The following is a 17117-nucleotide window of genomic DNA, read 5'->3' on the forward strand; positions in this document are numbered from 1 at the left end:
CCAAACATATTTGAGACAAAACAGCACCCTCTTTGATGTTACCTACTAGCAATACAAAAAATATATAACGAAGAAAATTTACAACTGTAAGGAAGAAGTGTCTCGTATATTTCATGAAGCTACCTAAAGTTCCAGTGTTCCAGTGAAACCATACATAAGTTATGCTTAACCTTTTCTAAGTAGCTGCCATGAGCTAATCATGAAACACAATTCTTGGGTGCAATCTGTGCATAAGAGTTACGCATCTGTAATTAACAACTGCTGCCTCCAAATTGACAAACTAATAACCTGATATAGACTACGTCCACTTCCAATAAACACACACTTATTCAGTAAAACGCTGGTGGTGAAAAATGTCATTGAATAATGTGGAAGATTTGAGAAAAAATATATTTTAAAAAATAAAAATGGGCTTGCTCATAAAATTTCGTCTCACTTGCAGGTTTTCAATATTGACAAAAAGCTCAAGCTTCATGAATACCCGCTTCACTGTTGGGATTACCAGCTCCAGAGGCCCTAAAAGAACTACTCTATTATTAAAGCGTCAAACTGCTTAAGATATTCTTTAGGCATTAGATAATCTATACCTTGAATCTGAGTGCTTGAGCCTATATAGAACATGTCTCATAGCAATCTCCAAATCCATACCTTAGCAACCGGATTCTTAGTGCCAGGAAGCAGATGCAGTGGAGAAGAAATGAGAATGCGCAATGGCATGTCTTGTTGCCCGCCTAAAGATCCTCTTACCGAAGTTCGTGGAGAAGTGCACAGAAAGGGAAATCAGCGGCCTTTTTCTCGCAAGAACTGGAAGGCCCCGTCAAATGGAACAGCCACAATGGTCCAGAGCTACCTCTATCATTTCCCTGCATACTGTAAACTGTTTCATGACACAATCATGTTGGTTGAAATGAATACTCCAAATTAAACTGCTCCTGACTTTAATCAACGAAAGACAAAAGCTTCACAGACTCTGGATTATCTGTTCTCATTCCAGCAAGAGAATAGTAAGCCAGTATTTGTGCTGGGTTCTCTTGAAACATCTCTCCTTCCATTTGTTCCTCCACACAAGGTGGGGTATACTCTATGTTCCAAAACGGTCGTGACATACCCAGAAGTCTCTCTCCTGTTGGTGTTGCTCTATATCCTTGTACCCATATGTACTTCAGTGATCTCAAATTTAGCACCGCAGATGCTATTGCAGATTCATTAAAATTACAACCTCTCATTTCAAGCCTCTCCAGTTTTGAGCATCCATGTGAAAGTTGAAGGATGCCCTGGTCGCTTTCTCCAGCAAATCCCAGTAGCATCCACCTTATATTTGTGCCATACTCCCCAATATAGCCAAGCCCTGTATCTGTCAATCCTCCAGGCCTCGCGTAAAATGCAAATCTGTTCAACTTGTGACATCCACGCAGCAAAGCCATGACTCCATTATCAAGTGGAAGATCGGCGACTTGTTCTCTTTTGTCCAACAAAACCAACCGAAAATCCCTCAAATTCTTGCAAAATTCACCTACAGTCTCAAGTGCTGAATTGGTTATATCTGAAACATAGACAGCAACAAATTCCAGATCGGGGCAGCCCTGAGCTATTGTGGACAGCCCTCTATGAGAGACTAGCTCTTGCTCAACATCTACGTCTTCTTCTTCTCCAGGCTCTACTCTGATTCGTTTTAACATTTTGCAGTGATTTGCAACAACTTCTAATCCTCTGTCTCCAATGACATTTCTTACCTGCTTAAAAGAAAACATTCTGATCAAGTTAAAATTGCTACTTCAGAGAATCTATGGAATAAACATCTTAATTCAAAATTTCAAAAATATAACATTTGTAAAAAGATGAATATAAACATTAAAGACGTATGATATAAATCTCTGTGAATGAAGTTTAGAGCATATCTAAATAGAAACAATTTTACCAATATATCATTGATAAGAGAACACTCCTGCAAGCCCCTCAAATTTGCCGAGGATTACATTTAATCTCCATCCTCTATACAGCCATTAATTTGATGCCAAAATATATGTTGAGTACTTTCCATGTTTATAGAAATGTGCTTAAAGGGGGTCCCTATAAAATATAGCCGAAGTTGTTAAGATATTTTGTTGAAAAAAAATTAAGTTTGTGGAAGCACCCATGAATTTTTAGCCCAATTCAGCTTAAAAGTTCAAAGTTCAACATATAAAAGAATATTTCTCTTCTATGTTTATACTTTAAATAGCATTTTTCCTTGAAAAAAATTTGAAGTTGGTGGGTCCAAGAATTTTGTTTTGCATTTGAATTTAAACTCCAACATTCAAGGAAGGTGCTGGTTTCATGAATGCAAATAATTACGTCTTCCATACTCTTGTGCTTTAAAAACCAAAAAGATCCTCCAAAATTATTGTTTCAGAAAAAAACATATTTGACTCCAAAATTATTGCTTCAGAAAGACTTAAAAATAAATATTTTACAAATGGCAAAAAGCATTGCTAAGCTATTAGGACAGTTTCTAGCTTCATGAAGGGGGTCATGAAGGGGGCTTCCTAAAAAAATTTAATGAGTGTTACTGAGACATTTTAGGATTATTTTAATGTTTAAACTAACAGATCCTATGAATTTTCCAGTAGAGTTAATGCTTAAATATTATAATGAAAGATGGTGATCTCATCAATTCTTTCTTCAGCGGATTTTATTAAAGCGACTTGAAAAGATCTAATTTTAGTCCCACCTCATCCTGTTCGAATATACAGCTCTAAAAAGTAAGCGGTGCAGCATTTGAAGAAAAGATTCAATTTAATCCTATAGCAATATATTTTTTAGTTCATGGTATATCTTGCTCTATAATAATAGATCCTGAAGCCCCCCCAATAGAATGGAGAGGCTATAGGTAGCAACCAATTTAACAGGCTACAATGTAAAATTATACTTCTGGATTATTGCAAAGTTATACCACTCAGCTTTTATATTTAAATGAAATCCATGAATTAAACTTTCCAATTTTCAACTACCGTAAAGGGGCTATAGCAACCAATTTAAAGGGCTACAATATAAATTATACTTGTATATATCTCAATTTTATATTTGAATGATATCCATGCCGAACATTGCTGCAGTCTTTAGTATGAAACTAATAAACCTGAGATGCAGTTTTTACTTTGAAATTGACAAATCACATAACCAAGAAACATACTAACATTCTCAACAATTAATCTAAGTTACTGATTCGGACGCGGACTCGGAAATGGATGCAGGAAGCAGATGTGGATGCGTATGGATGCGTCTATGTGTGTGTATATATATTATCCATATAATATAATAGTGCTAAATACTATTATATATGTGTGTGTTATATATTATCCATATAATATAATATTGCTAAATACTATTTTATATATATATATAATATTGCTAAACATTGTATATATAATTTTCTATCTACTGGCTCTCAAAAAACGCCTGATATTGCTCTCACATGGCAATATATAATTGTCTATCTGCTGGAAGTTTATCGAGTGCTTACTGCTGTTACAAATTGTCTATCAGCAGTTTCATATAACTCTGAAATACTTCATTAAGGGACTGCTACAGCAGTTTCATATAAGTCTGAAATACTCCATTAAGGGTGTCATACAAGCTGATTGAGGCCCATACCAGCCCTGTAGCTGAGTTCTGGGCAGCTACACAGTGATTTGGTCTGTAAAGTTCTAGACAGCACTAATTGTGTCTCTCTCTATATATATATTACAGAAGTTAGCACTCAACAAACGCACCCTGCTTGCATTCAATGCGCTTCCAAACGCATCCCAAACACATCCTGCATCCGCATCAGGCTCCAGGAAGTCGCATCGGTACCTTAGCAATTAATTAGTGAAAAGTTCTTTTATTTTATCTACATTATTTATTTAAAGAATTATTAGTCCCTGCCTTAGATAAGGCAGGGAACTAATGTTTTCATTTCCCCCCCAGCTATTAATTTTTCTGGATACAAATCCAAAATGCTAAGGAAGTTCATATTTTATAAATCATTTTATGATTTCCTATTTCTGAATTTCTGATTGGTTTAGACAAATTTTGCTGGGGTTTATGCCAATTTTCGTGAATATAAAAATCAGAAAAATATTAAATACTTTGGTTCATTTTGCTCTCTGAGGGCAAATTAATTAATATTGATCTTGACCAGCTGTCCATGCTATGCCGTGTTGTCACATCATTTTCACAGACTGGCACGTCCTCATCCATGGTGGTAATAGTATTGATCTTGACCAGCTGTCCATGGTATGCCGTGTTGTCACATCATTTTCACGGACTGACCTCATCCCTCACGGTATAATTAGAAAATTTTAATGCAGAGACAGATCGTACAAAGAAAATTTTATCGTTTAATGGCTACCGCATTACACTTATATACGTGTAGGGCTCTTTCTAATTTGATATGCAAAATACTTACTATTTTTTGCTTCCACTTATAGTTTACAAATTAATAGAATGAGTAAATAGTAGCTGTTTCCAAATAAAATGACGTGACAAGTTATTCATTTTTCTTTAGATTTTAATTCTTAGTTTAAAAATAAAATTAAAGTAATAATAAAATTGTGATGTGAATATCAGGATTTAACTATGTGATTTTGAGTCAAACTCGATGACTCATGTTTCATGAGTAGTGATTCAACATGAATCCATCTCTCATGAGAATAAATGGAACACTTAGCACTCATTGGATCTAGGTGATGCTCACAGGGGTGAAGCACCGGGACTTCCCGGGAGGTCACCCATCCCAGTACTACTCCAGCCTGAGCGCGCTTTACTACGGAGTTTCCTCCACAGTTAAACCCAAAGCTTGCAACCCCATTTGCAAAACCTTCACCAAGTGTTGTGCCTTATGAACCATTCATTAGAAAGCCCCTTAAGTTCATCAATTGATAAGCAGGAGATGATTTCCACAGCTAGTCAAATTGTGATGTGAATATCCAATGAGTGCTAAGTGTTCCATTTATTCTCATGAGAGATGGATTCATGTTGAATCACTACTCATGAAACATGAGTCATCGAGTTTGACTCAAAATCCATAGTTAAATTCTGATATTCACATCACAATTTGACTAGCTGTGGAAATCATCGCCTACTTATCAATTGATGAGCTTAAGGGGCTTTCTAATGAATGGTTCATAAGGCACAACACTTGGTGAAGGTTTTGCAACTTTGAGAAACAACTGTGAATGTAAACTGACAAATGATATTTCATTAATATGCAGCGGAATATAACAAATGTTTACATATACATCACGCGCTGATAGTCTGATTTCTGATTATCTCGAATGAGATAAGAGCATACTCTCTATATCAGAATATGAGCATAAGAAACTTATGGATCTGAAATTTACAGTCTTTGTAACTTAACTTCAAAGCTTATCTAGGGACTTCTGAAACTTCTAAAACTCTTGGACTCCTAAAACTCTTAGACTCCTTCTTTTACTCAACTGACTCCCCTAAGAATGAAGATCGACCTTCCTTATATAGATGAAAGAGATCTACTCCATTTTACATTTCATTTAAGTCCGACCATAGGAAACGGACACGCGTAAAGGTGAGTGAGACAAGAGGAATCTGCTACAGGAACACCACTTAACTAAAGGCGGTGGAACAGGATCACACCGACACCTTTTATTACAACGGCATCTTTTTGACGAGAAGGGTAACTCGGCTAACGTCATTTTTACCAAGGGTGACGACCTTGTCTTAGTTTTGCTAACACAGGTTAAGATGCCTGCGTCAAGTGACATCCCCACTTGATGAGTGTTAGAACTGATGTGAACGTGGTGAACTGACTTCCCAGTTCATTTCTTCATCGTCTTCAGACATGGGTCTGTGTTCATCATCAAGTCTCATGAGGCGGTCTTCCATTGTCTCTTCTTTCCAAAAGATTCATTGAGTTACTCGGATGAAAGCTGTAGAATTGGTAACATCAGGAGTGCGATCTTCAGGTATTGTTTCATATTGTTTAAACAACCACAGAGGCTTTCTTTGACTGACAAAGGAAGAGAGAGTGCGCAATTCAATTGTGTCTTCTTGCGCTGGAGATGGACCATAATTGGAAAATACACCAAGTGAGATTGGTGTGGGTGTTGCTGAAAGAAACTGCAAGCGAAACAAATACCCATAGTTAATAGTTAAGGGATTTTGCTGGTGACTATGTGGGTATAGGCCAAAGAAGAAATCATCAAGCCTTGAGCGGTAGTGGTATTGGCTTTGATGTTGGTTTGGTATATGCGTATTTGTGGAGAACGCAATTGGCCATTCATAACAGGATGCATAAGTAGGAATTGGTCCTATGGCAGCGGCAATTTCTGGATCGGCTTCTTGACAAGGATATTTGATGATAAGGGCATCAGTAAGAAGCTGTCTGCTGGCTGCGAAATGAAGAGCTCTAAGCTCGTCATATATGTGTTTTGTCAGCATCCTGGTATCTGGAATCCACCTTGTATTACATACCATCGGGTAAGTGGACTTTCTTTCCATAATCATGCGAACATGTCGCTGAGTTGTTTGCTGTGCAGGTTCTGGTTGTGGAGCAACAAGAGGAGCTAAAGGAATTGCAATGTATCTGTCCGGCTGTGGTAGTCGTTGCAGAGTCTGATCTCTGTGATCTTCTGCAAGCCTTCCTCGTTCTTCTTCATAGCTCATTCGAACTTGATCATCATATATCTGCTGATTAGTCAAATCAGGGGCAAAGTATGAGCTATTATACAAATTACATACAATATCCGGCAATGTCTGAGCACTAGGATTCGCTCGAGGACGGATATACTCCTGGTACTCTTGTTCTTCATTCAAGGCGTTTACATGGTAACCTTCTCTGCTGAGAAAGTCTGCTAAGACATTTTTGACGCCTTCTACATATTTGGTTTCGAAATCAAATGTATCAAGGAATTGTGCCCATCGCAACAAGCGACCACGAGCAACCTTGTGTTTAGATTCCTTTTTGAAGAAACTTGCTAAGTGCTTTAAATCACTTCTTAAAACAAATGGCTTATCACCGATAAATAACTGGAATTTGGTGAAAGCATGAATAACAGCAACTCCTTGTGTGTGCTATGATAGTTAAGTTCTGCACCTTTAAACGAGCCAGATTCATACCTGACTACTTCTTCTCGAACCTTACCTTCATGTGGAACTTCTTCGAGAAGGACAGCTCCCCATGCTTCATTAGAAGCATCTGTCTGAACGATCTTCTTTCCTGTTCCTGGAATCCTCAGAGGAGGAAGCTGCTGGCATTGATCTTTAATGGACTGGATGATCTGATCATGTTGTTGAGTCCATGGTGGTGCATTCTTCCTTAGAAGCTTATTCAGCTCCTTTCTGGCTTCGGCTATCCTATGGTAATATCCAGCGATATAGTTAACCATTCCAAGAAACCGTTGAAGGGTTTTCTTGTCCTTTACCTCTACTTTGGAGATGGCAGTTAATAGATGGTTCTGTGGATATAATCGACCATTAGGCTCGATTCTTGTCCCAATGAAGATGAGACTCTCAGTACACCACTGCAGCTTAGTTGGATTCAGGCATAAACCATTACTTTGGCATATGCTCAGGAATTGCTTGAGATGAGTCATATGACTCTGGTAATCCTGGCTGAAGATCAGAATGTCATCAATATATGGTTGTATGAACTTAGCATATGGACTGAAGATACGGTCCATGTGGCTCTGGAATATTGATGGTGCTGTCTTGATACCGAATGGTAGCACATTCCATTCGTATAAACCTTGAGGCACGGAAAAGGCTGTCTTGTATCGATCTTCTTCTTTTATCTGGACTTGCCAGAAACCTTTGGTCAAATCGAACTTACTAAAGATATTGCAGCCTTGGAGTCTCTGCCAAATATAATCCTTACTAGGAAGAGGATGCTGGTTGTTCTGAAGACATACATTCAGAGGCTTATAGTTTACAACCAATCTCTTTTCTGGGATTACATTACCATTTTCATCCTGCTTGGGTACATACATTACATGGCAAGAGAATGGGCTATTGCTTGGCCTTATGATGGATTTGGCTAGAAGTTCAGTGATATCTTTATCACACAATGCTTGTTCCTCAGGAGATAAGATAAAGTAGTTAGCTTTACTGGTAGGAAGCATTGGCTGATTATTTCCATCCATCTTAAGAGGGAGAGTACAAGTCATGTTGCGCTGATACTTATTAAGATGCTTGGTAAGAACAGTGGCGCTAAAATCTGACTGTATGTTGGCTAATTCCCCTCGGGCGGCAAGAGATTGCATGGCTAACCAGACACGCGATTGTGGCGGAATAGGTTTCGGCATTGAAGGGAATAGGTTTCGCCACAATCGCGTGTCTGGTTAGCCACGCAATCTCTTGCCGCCCGGGGGGAATTAGCCAACATACAGTCAGATTTTAGCGCCACTGTTCTTACCAAGGATCTTAATAAGTATCAGCGCAACATGACTTGTACTCTCCCTCTTAAGATGGATGGAAATAATCAGCCAATGCTTCCTACCAGTAAAGCTAACTACTTTATCTTATCTCCTGAGGAAGAAGCATTGTGTGATAAAGATATCACTAAACTTCTAGCCAAATCCATCATAAGGCCAAGCAATAGCCCATTCTCCTGCCATGTAATGTATGTACCCAAGCAGGATGAAAATGGTAATGTAATCCCAGAAAAGAGATTGGTTGTAAACTATAAGCCTCTGAATGTATGTCTTCAGAACAACCAGCATCCTCTTCCTAGTAAGGATTATATTTGGCAGAGCCTCCAAGGCTGCAATATCTTTAGTAAGTTCGATCTGACCAAAGGTTTCTGGCAAGTCCAGATAAAAGAAGAAGATCAATACAAGACAGCCTTTTCCGTGCCTCAAGGTTTGTACGAATGGAATGTGCTACCATTCGGTATCAAGACAGCACCATCAATATTCCAGAGCCACATGGACCACATCTTCAGTCCATATGCTAAGTTCATACAACCATATATTGATGACATTCTGATCTTAAGCCAGGATTACCAGAGTCATATGACTCATCTCAAGCAATTCCTGAGCATATGCCAAAGTAATGGTTTATGCCTAAATCCAACTAAGCTGCAGTGGTGTACTGAGAGTCTCATCTTCATTGGGACAAGAATCGAGCCTAATGGTCGATTATATCCACAGAACCATCTATTAACTGCCATCTCCAAAGTAGAGGTAAAGGACAAGAAAACCCTTCAACGATTTCTTGGAATGGTTAACTATATCGCTGGATATTACCATAGGATAGCCGAAGCCAGAAAGGAGCTGAATAAGCTTCTAAGGAAGAATGCACCACCATGGACTCAACAACATGATCAGATCATCCAGTCCATTAAAGATCAATGCCAGCAGCTTCCTCCTCTGAAGATTCCAGGAACAGGAAAGAAGATCGTTCAGACAGATGCTTCTAATGAAGCATGGGGAGCTGTCCTTCTCGAAGAAGTTCCACATGAAGGTAAGGTTCGAGAAGAAGTAGTCAGGTATGAATCTGGCTCGTTTAAAGGTGCAGAACTTAACTATCATAGCACACACAAGGAGTTACTTGCTGTTATTCATGCTTTCACCAAATTCCAGTTATTTATCGGTGATAAGCCATTTGTTTTAAGAAGTGATTTAAAGCACTTAGCAAGTTTCTTCAAAAAGGAATCTAAACACAAGGTTGCTCGTGGTCGCTTGTTGCGATGGGCACAATTCCTTGATACATTTGATTTCGAAACCAAATATATAGAAGGCGTCAAAAATGTCTTAGCAGACTTTCTCAGCAGAGAAGGTTACCATGTAAACGCCTTGAATGAAGAACAAGAGTACCAGGAGTATATCCGTCCTCGAGCGAATCCTATTGCTCAGACATTGCCGGATATTGTATGTAATCTGTATAATAGCTCATACTTTGCCCCTGATTTGACTAATCAGCAGATATATGATGATCAAGTTCGAATGAGCTATGAAGAAGAACGAGGAAGGCTTGCAGAAGATCACAGAGATCAGACTCTGCAACGACTACCACAGCCGGACAGATACATTGCAATTCCTTTAGCTCCTCCTGTTGCTCCACAACCGGAACCTGCATAGCAAACAACTCAGCGACATGTTCGCATGATTATGGAAAGAAAGTCCACTTACCCGATGGTATGTAATACAAGGTGGATTCCAGATACCAGGATGCTGACAAAACACATATATGACGAGCTTAGAGCTCTTCATTTCGCAGCCAGCAGACAGCTTCTTACTGATGCCCTTATCATCAAATATCATTGTCAAGAAGCCGATCCAGAAATTGCCGCTGCCATAGGACCAATTCCTACTTATGCATCCTGTTATGAATGGCCAATTGCATTCTCTACAAATACGCATATACCAAACCAACATCAAAGCCAATACCACTACCGCTCAAGGCTTGATGATTTCTTCTTTGGCCTATACCCACATAGTCACCAGCAAAATCCCTTAACTATTAACTATGGGTATTTGTTTCGCTTGCAGTTTCTTTCAGCAACACCCACACCAATCTCACTTGGTGTATTTTCCGATTATGGTCCATCTCCAGCGCAAGAAGACACAATTGAATTGCGCACTCTCTCTTCCTTTGTCAGTCAAAGAAAGCCTCTGTGGTTGTTTAAACAATATGAAACAATACCTGAAGACCGCACTCCTGATGTTACCAATTCTACAGCTTTCATCCGAGTAACTCAACGAATCTTTTGGAAAGAAGAGACAATGGAAGACCGCCTCATGAGACTTGATGATGAACACAGACCCATGTCTGAAGACGATGAAGAAATGAACTGGGAAGTCAGTTCACCACGTTCACATCAGTTCTAGCACTCATCAAGTGGGGATGTCACTTGACGCAGACATCTTAACCTGTGTTAGCAAAACTAAGACAAGGTCGTCACCCTTGGTAAAAATGACGTTAGCCGAGTTACCCTTCTCGTCAAAAAGATGCCGTTGTAATAAAAGGTGTCGGTGTGATCCTGTTCCACCGCCTTTAGTTAAGTGGTGTTCCTGTAGCAGATTCCTCTTGTCTCACTCACCTTTACGCGTGTCCGTTTCCTATGGTCGGACTTAAACGAAATGTAAAATGGAGTAGATCTCTTTCATCTATATAAGGAAGGTCGATCTTCATTCTTAGGGGAGTCAGTTGAGTAAAAGAAGGAGTCTAAGAGTTTTAGGAGTCCAAGAGTTTTAGAAGTTTCAGAAGTCCCTAGATAAGCTTTGAAGTTAAGTTACAAAGACTGTAAATTTCAGATCCATAAGTTTCTTATGCTCATATTCTGATATAGAGAGTATGCTCTTATCTCATTCGAGATAATCAGAAATCAGACTATCAGCGCGTGATGTATATGTAAACATTTGTTATATTCCACTGCATATTAATGAAATATCATTTGTCAGTTTACATTCACAGCTGTTTCTCAAAGCTTTGGGTTTAACTGTGGAGGAAACTCCGTAGTTAAGCGCGCTCAGGCTGGAGTAGTACTGGGATGGGTGACCTCCCGAGAAGTCCCAGTGCTTCACCCCTGTGAGCATCACCTAGATCCAATGAGTGCTAAGTGTTCCATTTATTCTCATGAGAGATGGATTCATGTTGAATCACTACTCATGAAACATGAGTCATCGAGCTTGACTCAAAATCACATAGTTAAATCCTGATATTCACATCACAATTTGACTAGCTGTGGAAATCATCTCCTACGTATCAATTGATGAGCTTAAGGGGCTTTCTAATGAATGGTTCATAAGGCACAACACTTGGTGAAGGTTTTGCAAATGGGGTTGCAAGCTTTGGGTTTGACTGTGGAGGAGACTCCGTAGTTAAGCGCGCTCAGTCTGGAGTAGTACTGGGATGGGTGACCTCCCGGGAAGTCCCGGGAAGTCCCGATGCTTCACCCCTGTGAGCATCACCTAGATCCAATGAGTGCTAAGTGTTCCATTTATTCTCATGAGAGATGGATTCATGTTGAATCACTACTCATGAAACATGAGTCATCGAATTTGACTGAAAATCACATAGTTAAATCCTGATATTCACATCACAATTTGACTAGCTATGGAAATCATCTCCTACTTATCAATTGATGAGCTTAAGGGGCTTTCTAATGAATGGTTCATAAGGCACAACACTTGGTGAAGGTTTTGCAAATGGGGTTGCAAGCTTTGGGTTTAACTGTGGAGGAAACTTCGTAGTTAAGCGCGCTCAGGCTGGAGTATTACTGGGATGGGTGACCTCCCGAGAAGTCCCGGTGCTTCACCCCTGTGAGCATCACCTAGATCCAATGAGTGCTAAGTGTTCCATTTATTCTCGTGAGAGATGGATTCATGTTGAATCACTACTCATGAAACATGAGTCATCGAGTTTGACTCAAAATCACATAGTTAAATCCTGATATTCACATCACAATTTGACTAGCTGTGGAAATCATCTCCTACTTATCAATTGATGAGCTTAAGGGGCTTTCTAATGAATGGTTCATAAGGCACAACAGTTGGTGAAGGTTTTGCAAATGGGGTTGCAAGCTTTGGGTTTAACTGTGGAGGAAACTCCGTAGTTAAGCGCGCTCAGGCTGGAGTAGTACTGGGATGGGTGACCTCCTGGAAAGTCCCGGTGCTTCACCCCTGTGAGCATCACCTAGATCCAATGAGTGCTAAGTGTTCCATTTATTCTCATGAGAGATGGATTCATGTTGAATCACTACTCATGAAACATGAGTCATCGAGTTTGACTCAAAATCACATAGTTAAATCCTGATATTCACATCACAATTTGACTAGCTGTGGAAATCATCTCCTACTTATCAATTGATGAGCTTAAGGGGCTTTCTAATGAATGGTTCATAAGGCACAACACTTGGTGAAGGTTTTGCAAATGGGGTTGCAAGCTTTGGGTTTAACTGTGGAGGAAACTCCGTAGTTAAGCGCGCTCAGGCTGGACTAGTACTGGGATGGGTGACCTCCCGGGAAGTCCCGGTGCTTCACCCCTGTGAGCATCACCTAGATCCAATGAGTGCTAAGTGTTCCATTTATTCTCATGAGAGATGGATTCATGTTGAATAACTACTCATGAAACATGAGTCATCGAGTTTGACTCAAAATCACATAGTTAAATCCTGAAATTCACATCACAATTTGACTAGCTGTGGAAATCATCTCCTACTTATCAAATAATAAAATTGTCTTTTTCATTATTCTTTTATTTACTTATTACATTTTCACTTTTAAGATAAAAAATTCAAGTTATTTCTTCTTTAATTAGAAAAATACTGTAAAATTGGAATCAAATGTTGCAACATCAATTTCATCACATACATAAGATAATTATTTACTATTTCTTAGTGATTTCCAAATGCTATTAATTGTCTTGATACTATGTCTTTATTATTATTCCCAAGCCTCCCTTCATAAGGCAGGGACTCCAGCTCTACAAGAGCTCTTGTTTTACTTTAGTATAGTTTTTATTTTGCTTTTAAAAAGCCGGCTACCATTTTAATTATTCTTTTGTTAATTATCAAATACTTTAAATTTTTAATAATTTTATTTAAAGGGATTAATATAATTTTAAATTGTGATGTCCTTATATTTATATATAAAAATTAAATATATATATATATATATTCAGAGCTACTTGTACGTTTGTCTATTTATTATTTTGCTTTCAAAAAAGCTTTCATTCAATTTTTTCAATTATCATTTTATTTAATATTATACCATATTTCTCATAATTTTGCACCTCAAATTTGGTATCTCTCATACTGTCTAGAAAGGTGTATTTACGATATCTGTCCCTCCTTTATTGGGTTTTCATATAGATTTGTATAAATGAATGAATGTTTGACATACACGCTTTGATCAATTATAGTTGACGCTTCCACCTTACAAATCATCTATGAAATAAACCCTATAATCTGGGAATAACAAAATCCTCGGTATAGTATTGTAAAAATCTACCATTGTAAGAAATTTCAAGTAATCACCCATGTTGGTATGAGCAGTTTCAAATTTCCATCCAGTACAGCTGCCATGCAACTGTATCGTTTGAAAGAAATAATATTTACCAATTTATTTAAGTGTCCATTTGAAACTTGAATACACTTGAATAATGGTCCTTCCATAATCTCTTTGTCCAGGGTATGGGTTGGGGTCCGGACCCGCACCCAAATCGAGGGTCCAGGGTATCCATTAGTAGCTTACATGTAGCATATTCTTGTGCATATTCGGCTAATAGCAATCTCATCATTACTCGTATACTGGAGATTTGATCTTGATCCTACGTCAACCACTACTGCATTCATGACTACAAGCACAAACTAGGTCATTTCCATAGTCGCAGATTTTTTAACCTTCAACTTCTAAATTTCAAAAATTAAATTACATCCTGCCAGCCTAGAAAATGTTTGGGACTGATTTGAGTTCTATATTGTTTTTAAGGGCATTCATTTGGAATCATGCTAGAAACCTAGGGCAACCTTGGGCATTCTTATTGAGCACATCTAGAGTTTTATCTGCAAAGAATAAAAAGAATTTAGCAGCATTATAACATATTGCATCAGAATTATTTTTTTTTCTAGTTCCATTGAACACCCAATTGTTGGGGTCGGGCGGAGGAGAGCATGACCCTTGCAATTCAGCAGATTCACCAAAGGTGTTTCTGAACACCACTAGTCTCAGCAAATATTTAGATATTAGAGATCGAGGTGAGCAAACTCCAACAGTCCACAGCCACTTCAGGTTGGACACACATCAGGTTCAGGTCTACAGTCAAGAAGATCAGATCTACACTTTCCTGAGTGAGCCAGAGTGTATGAATTAGCTTGCCGATTCTAAGACACTTGTCTGATCAGTCCTAAAAGTGCAGCACATTGGTGAATGGATTAACAGCATTTTCAGCGTCGCTTCCTCATCTTTGAAACACAATTTGGGCAGTGGATTTAATTGTCTTCCTATCAACTCCTAACAGAGTTGGCACAGCTCGTAACATTCTCCTAACAGGAACTCATATGTACTGATTGTATTTATTTGACTCCTAACAGTCACATCCTTTCACAAGGAGCTTTTATATTATGACATCATCTTGAAGGCATCATTCCCACCGGGGTTTTTTCCCTCTGATTAAGGGTTTCCCTAGTTAACATATCTTGTGTCACTTTGCATAGCTATTATCTTGCGGTTGTTGTATCTTTTGATTACATGTTTCAATTTTGTTAAAGAAGATAAAAGTGGCTGTTTCTCATTCCTTTTGAAAAGGCATATCAAAAGAGTAAAAATAATGCTATATCCCATCTTTTGACATACAGTTTCAGTGTGTGCTGGGGAAATTATCTGTGTTGCACAAAGGAAATGGCAACTTTTCAAAACAACAATTCAGAACCCTCCAATAGAAAATAATGATGTTTGCAGTGAAACTTGAAAAATATAAAAACCATACTTCAGTGTTGGGTTTTATTTTATCATGACACTTAGCTATATTTTTCCCCAGAAGCACAAAGAGTGGTTTCAGCTTTCAGCCTTGAATGATTTCACACTCTGGCTTTAAAAATTTTATCACCAATCATTTCACTTTATACCCTTTAGGCTACATCCCACAATATCCTTGGCCAGCCAAAAACTAGACCAATCAGAAACAGAACCAGTTTACAAAAATTCTAAGTTTATTTTTGGGCATGGAAATGCTGAACACCTACATATCTTTTTAGCCAGTTCTGAGATATCCCAAGTGTTGGAAAATCTGAAAAACTTAATTGGCATATGGCACTCAGATGAAAAAATTGAAAATGTAATTAATACCCATAATGGCAGGCTGCAGAACATAAAAATGGAAATATGGTTCAGGTACATACCTCTAGAATTTCTAGATTGGTACACATGCGAATTAACTCGCAGTGATTTTCTGTGCTCAAGAATGTATACTGTAAATCCAATTTCTTCAGGTTACAAGCACGTGGAAGTATACAAGGCAGCTCGGTCTCACTCATGTAAGTTAGCCCAAGCAGTGATATTAACTTGGATGGAAATCTAACAGTTCCATATTTATTTTCCTCTGCTCCATTTTCATCACTACTACAAAATGAACCACCACCAAATTCTTCCAATTCTGTAGCTTTCTCCAGAACACCTTTTAAACCCAAAATATCACATTCATTTACCCTTAAGGAGGTTAGCGACCGACAATTTGTGGCTAATAACTCAAGATCTCTCAAGTCGGTACTTTCTAATCCTGTGAGATAGAAATTCAGCACTTCCAATGAAGAGTTCCTTAAAGCAAGCTCATGAAGCCATTCCCCACCTTCATCTTTTATATGACTTTCCTCTAAAAGGAGCACCTTAAGAGATCTGCACAAGCATAAAACCACCAAACATATCAAATGGAGTTTTAAAACCAAACAAAATGCCATGAGCTACAGAAGACCAATAATCTGTTCAACTCAAAGAAAACCGCTACCACAAGATGTAAAAGTACACAGTAATAACCCAAAAAAAGATTTGAAACAACTCTGGAAAAGAAAGATCAAACAAAGAAATGTCTACACATAATTTAAAAAATTTGCTGTTTTTACTCGTCTTATTTTTCTTAGTAGGTGCATTGAAATAGGTCATTTTACAATTAATAGAAAATACATGTTTATGCCAAGCTTAGGCCACTTACAATGTTATTGAATTATTGATTGATATTAAGCAAGGAACTGTGTTGAATAGGTTACAGATTCCAAAACTAGTACAACAGAATGACAACGTATACACACATAGAAACAGTGGATTTACCCTGGAAACACATTTGAGATAAATCCAAACAAGAAGCACAAAACCACTATAATAATATGTGGTGCCCAATAGTGACTCTTCCCATGCCTGTTTGTGTCACAACTGCTAACCCAAGCACTCTATACACAGAGAAAAGAAAAACAAGAAACCAACAATGGTTTTCAAAAACACAAACCATGAATCCCCCCAATGTGGTACCCACGTGGGGGCTCTTCCCATATTTCACCTAACATTCTTCACATAGTCCATGGATCTATTGACAGTCCCAAGTATCTTCACATTCTAAGGCTTCCCATGTGATTCTCCTTCTCCTAGATTATCCAACACCCAAGAGGACCTTTCAACTTCTGATGCTTG

General features: G+C 38.4%; 1 protein-coding gene across 1 annotated transcript in view; it reads right to left on the reverse strand.

Annotated features, from left to right (window-relative positions):
* Positions 1-344: 344 nt before the first annotated feature.
* LOC149541406 (coronatine-insensitive protein homolog 1b-like) overlaps positions 345-17117 on the reverse strand; it is a 30043-nt gene continuing 13270 nt past the window's right edge. The window contains exons 2-3 of the mRNA XM_089796674.1: positions 15839-16331; positions 345-1733 (exon numbers count right to left, since the gene is read on the reverse strand). Coding sequence (XP_089652800.1) covers positions 939-1733; positions 15839-16331 — 1288 coding nt within the window. The 3' untranslated portion in view covers positions 345-938. The remainder of the gene's footprint in view (positions 1734-15838; positions 16332-17117) is intronic.

This window comes from Cupressus sempervirens, chromosome 8 (genome assembly GCF_028749045.1).
Source record: "Cupressus sempervirens isolate cs-2001-9-10 chromosome 8, ASM2874904v1, whole genome shotgun sequence".
Taxonomy (NCBI): domain Eukaryota; kingdom Viridiplantae; phylum Streptophyta; class Pinopsida; order Cupressales; family Cupressaceae; genus Cupressus; species Cupressus sempervirens.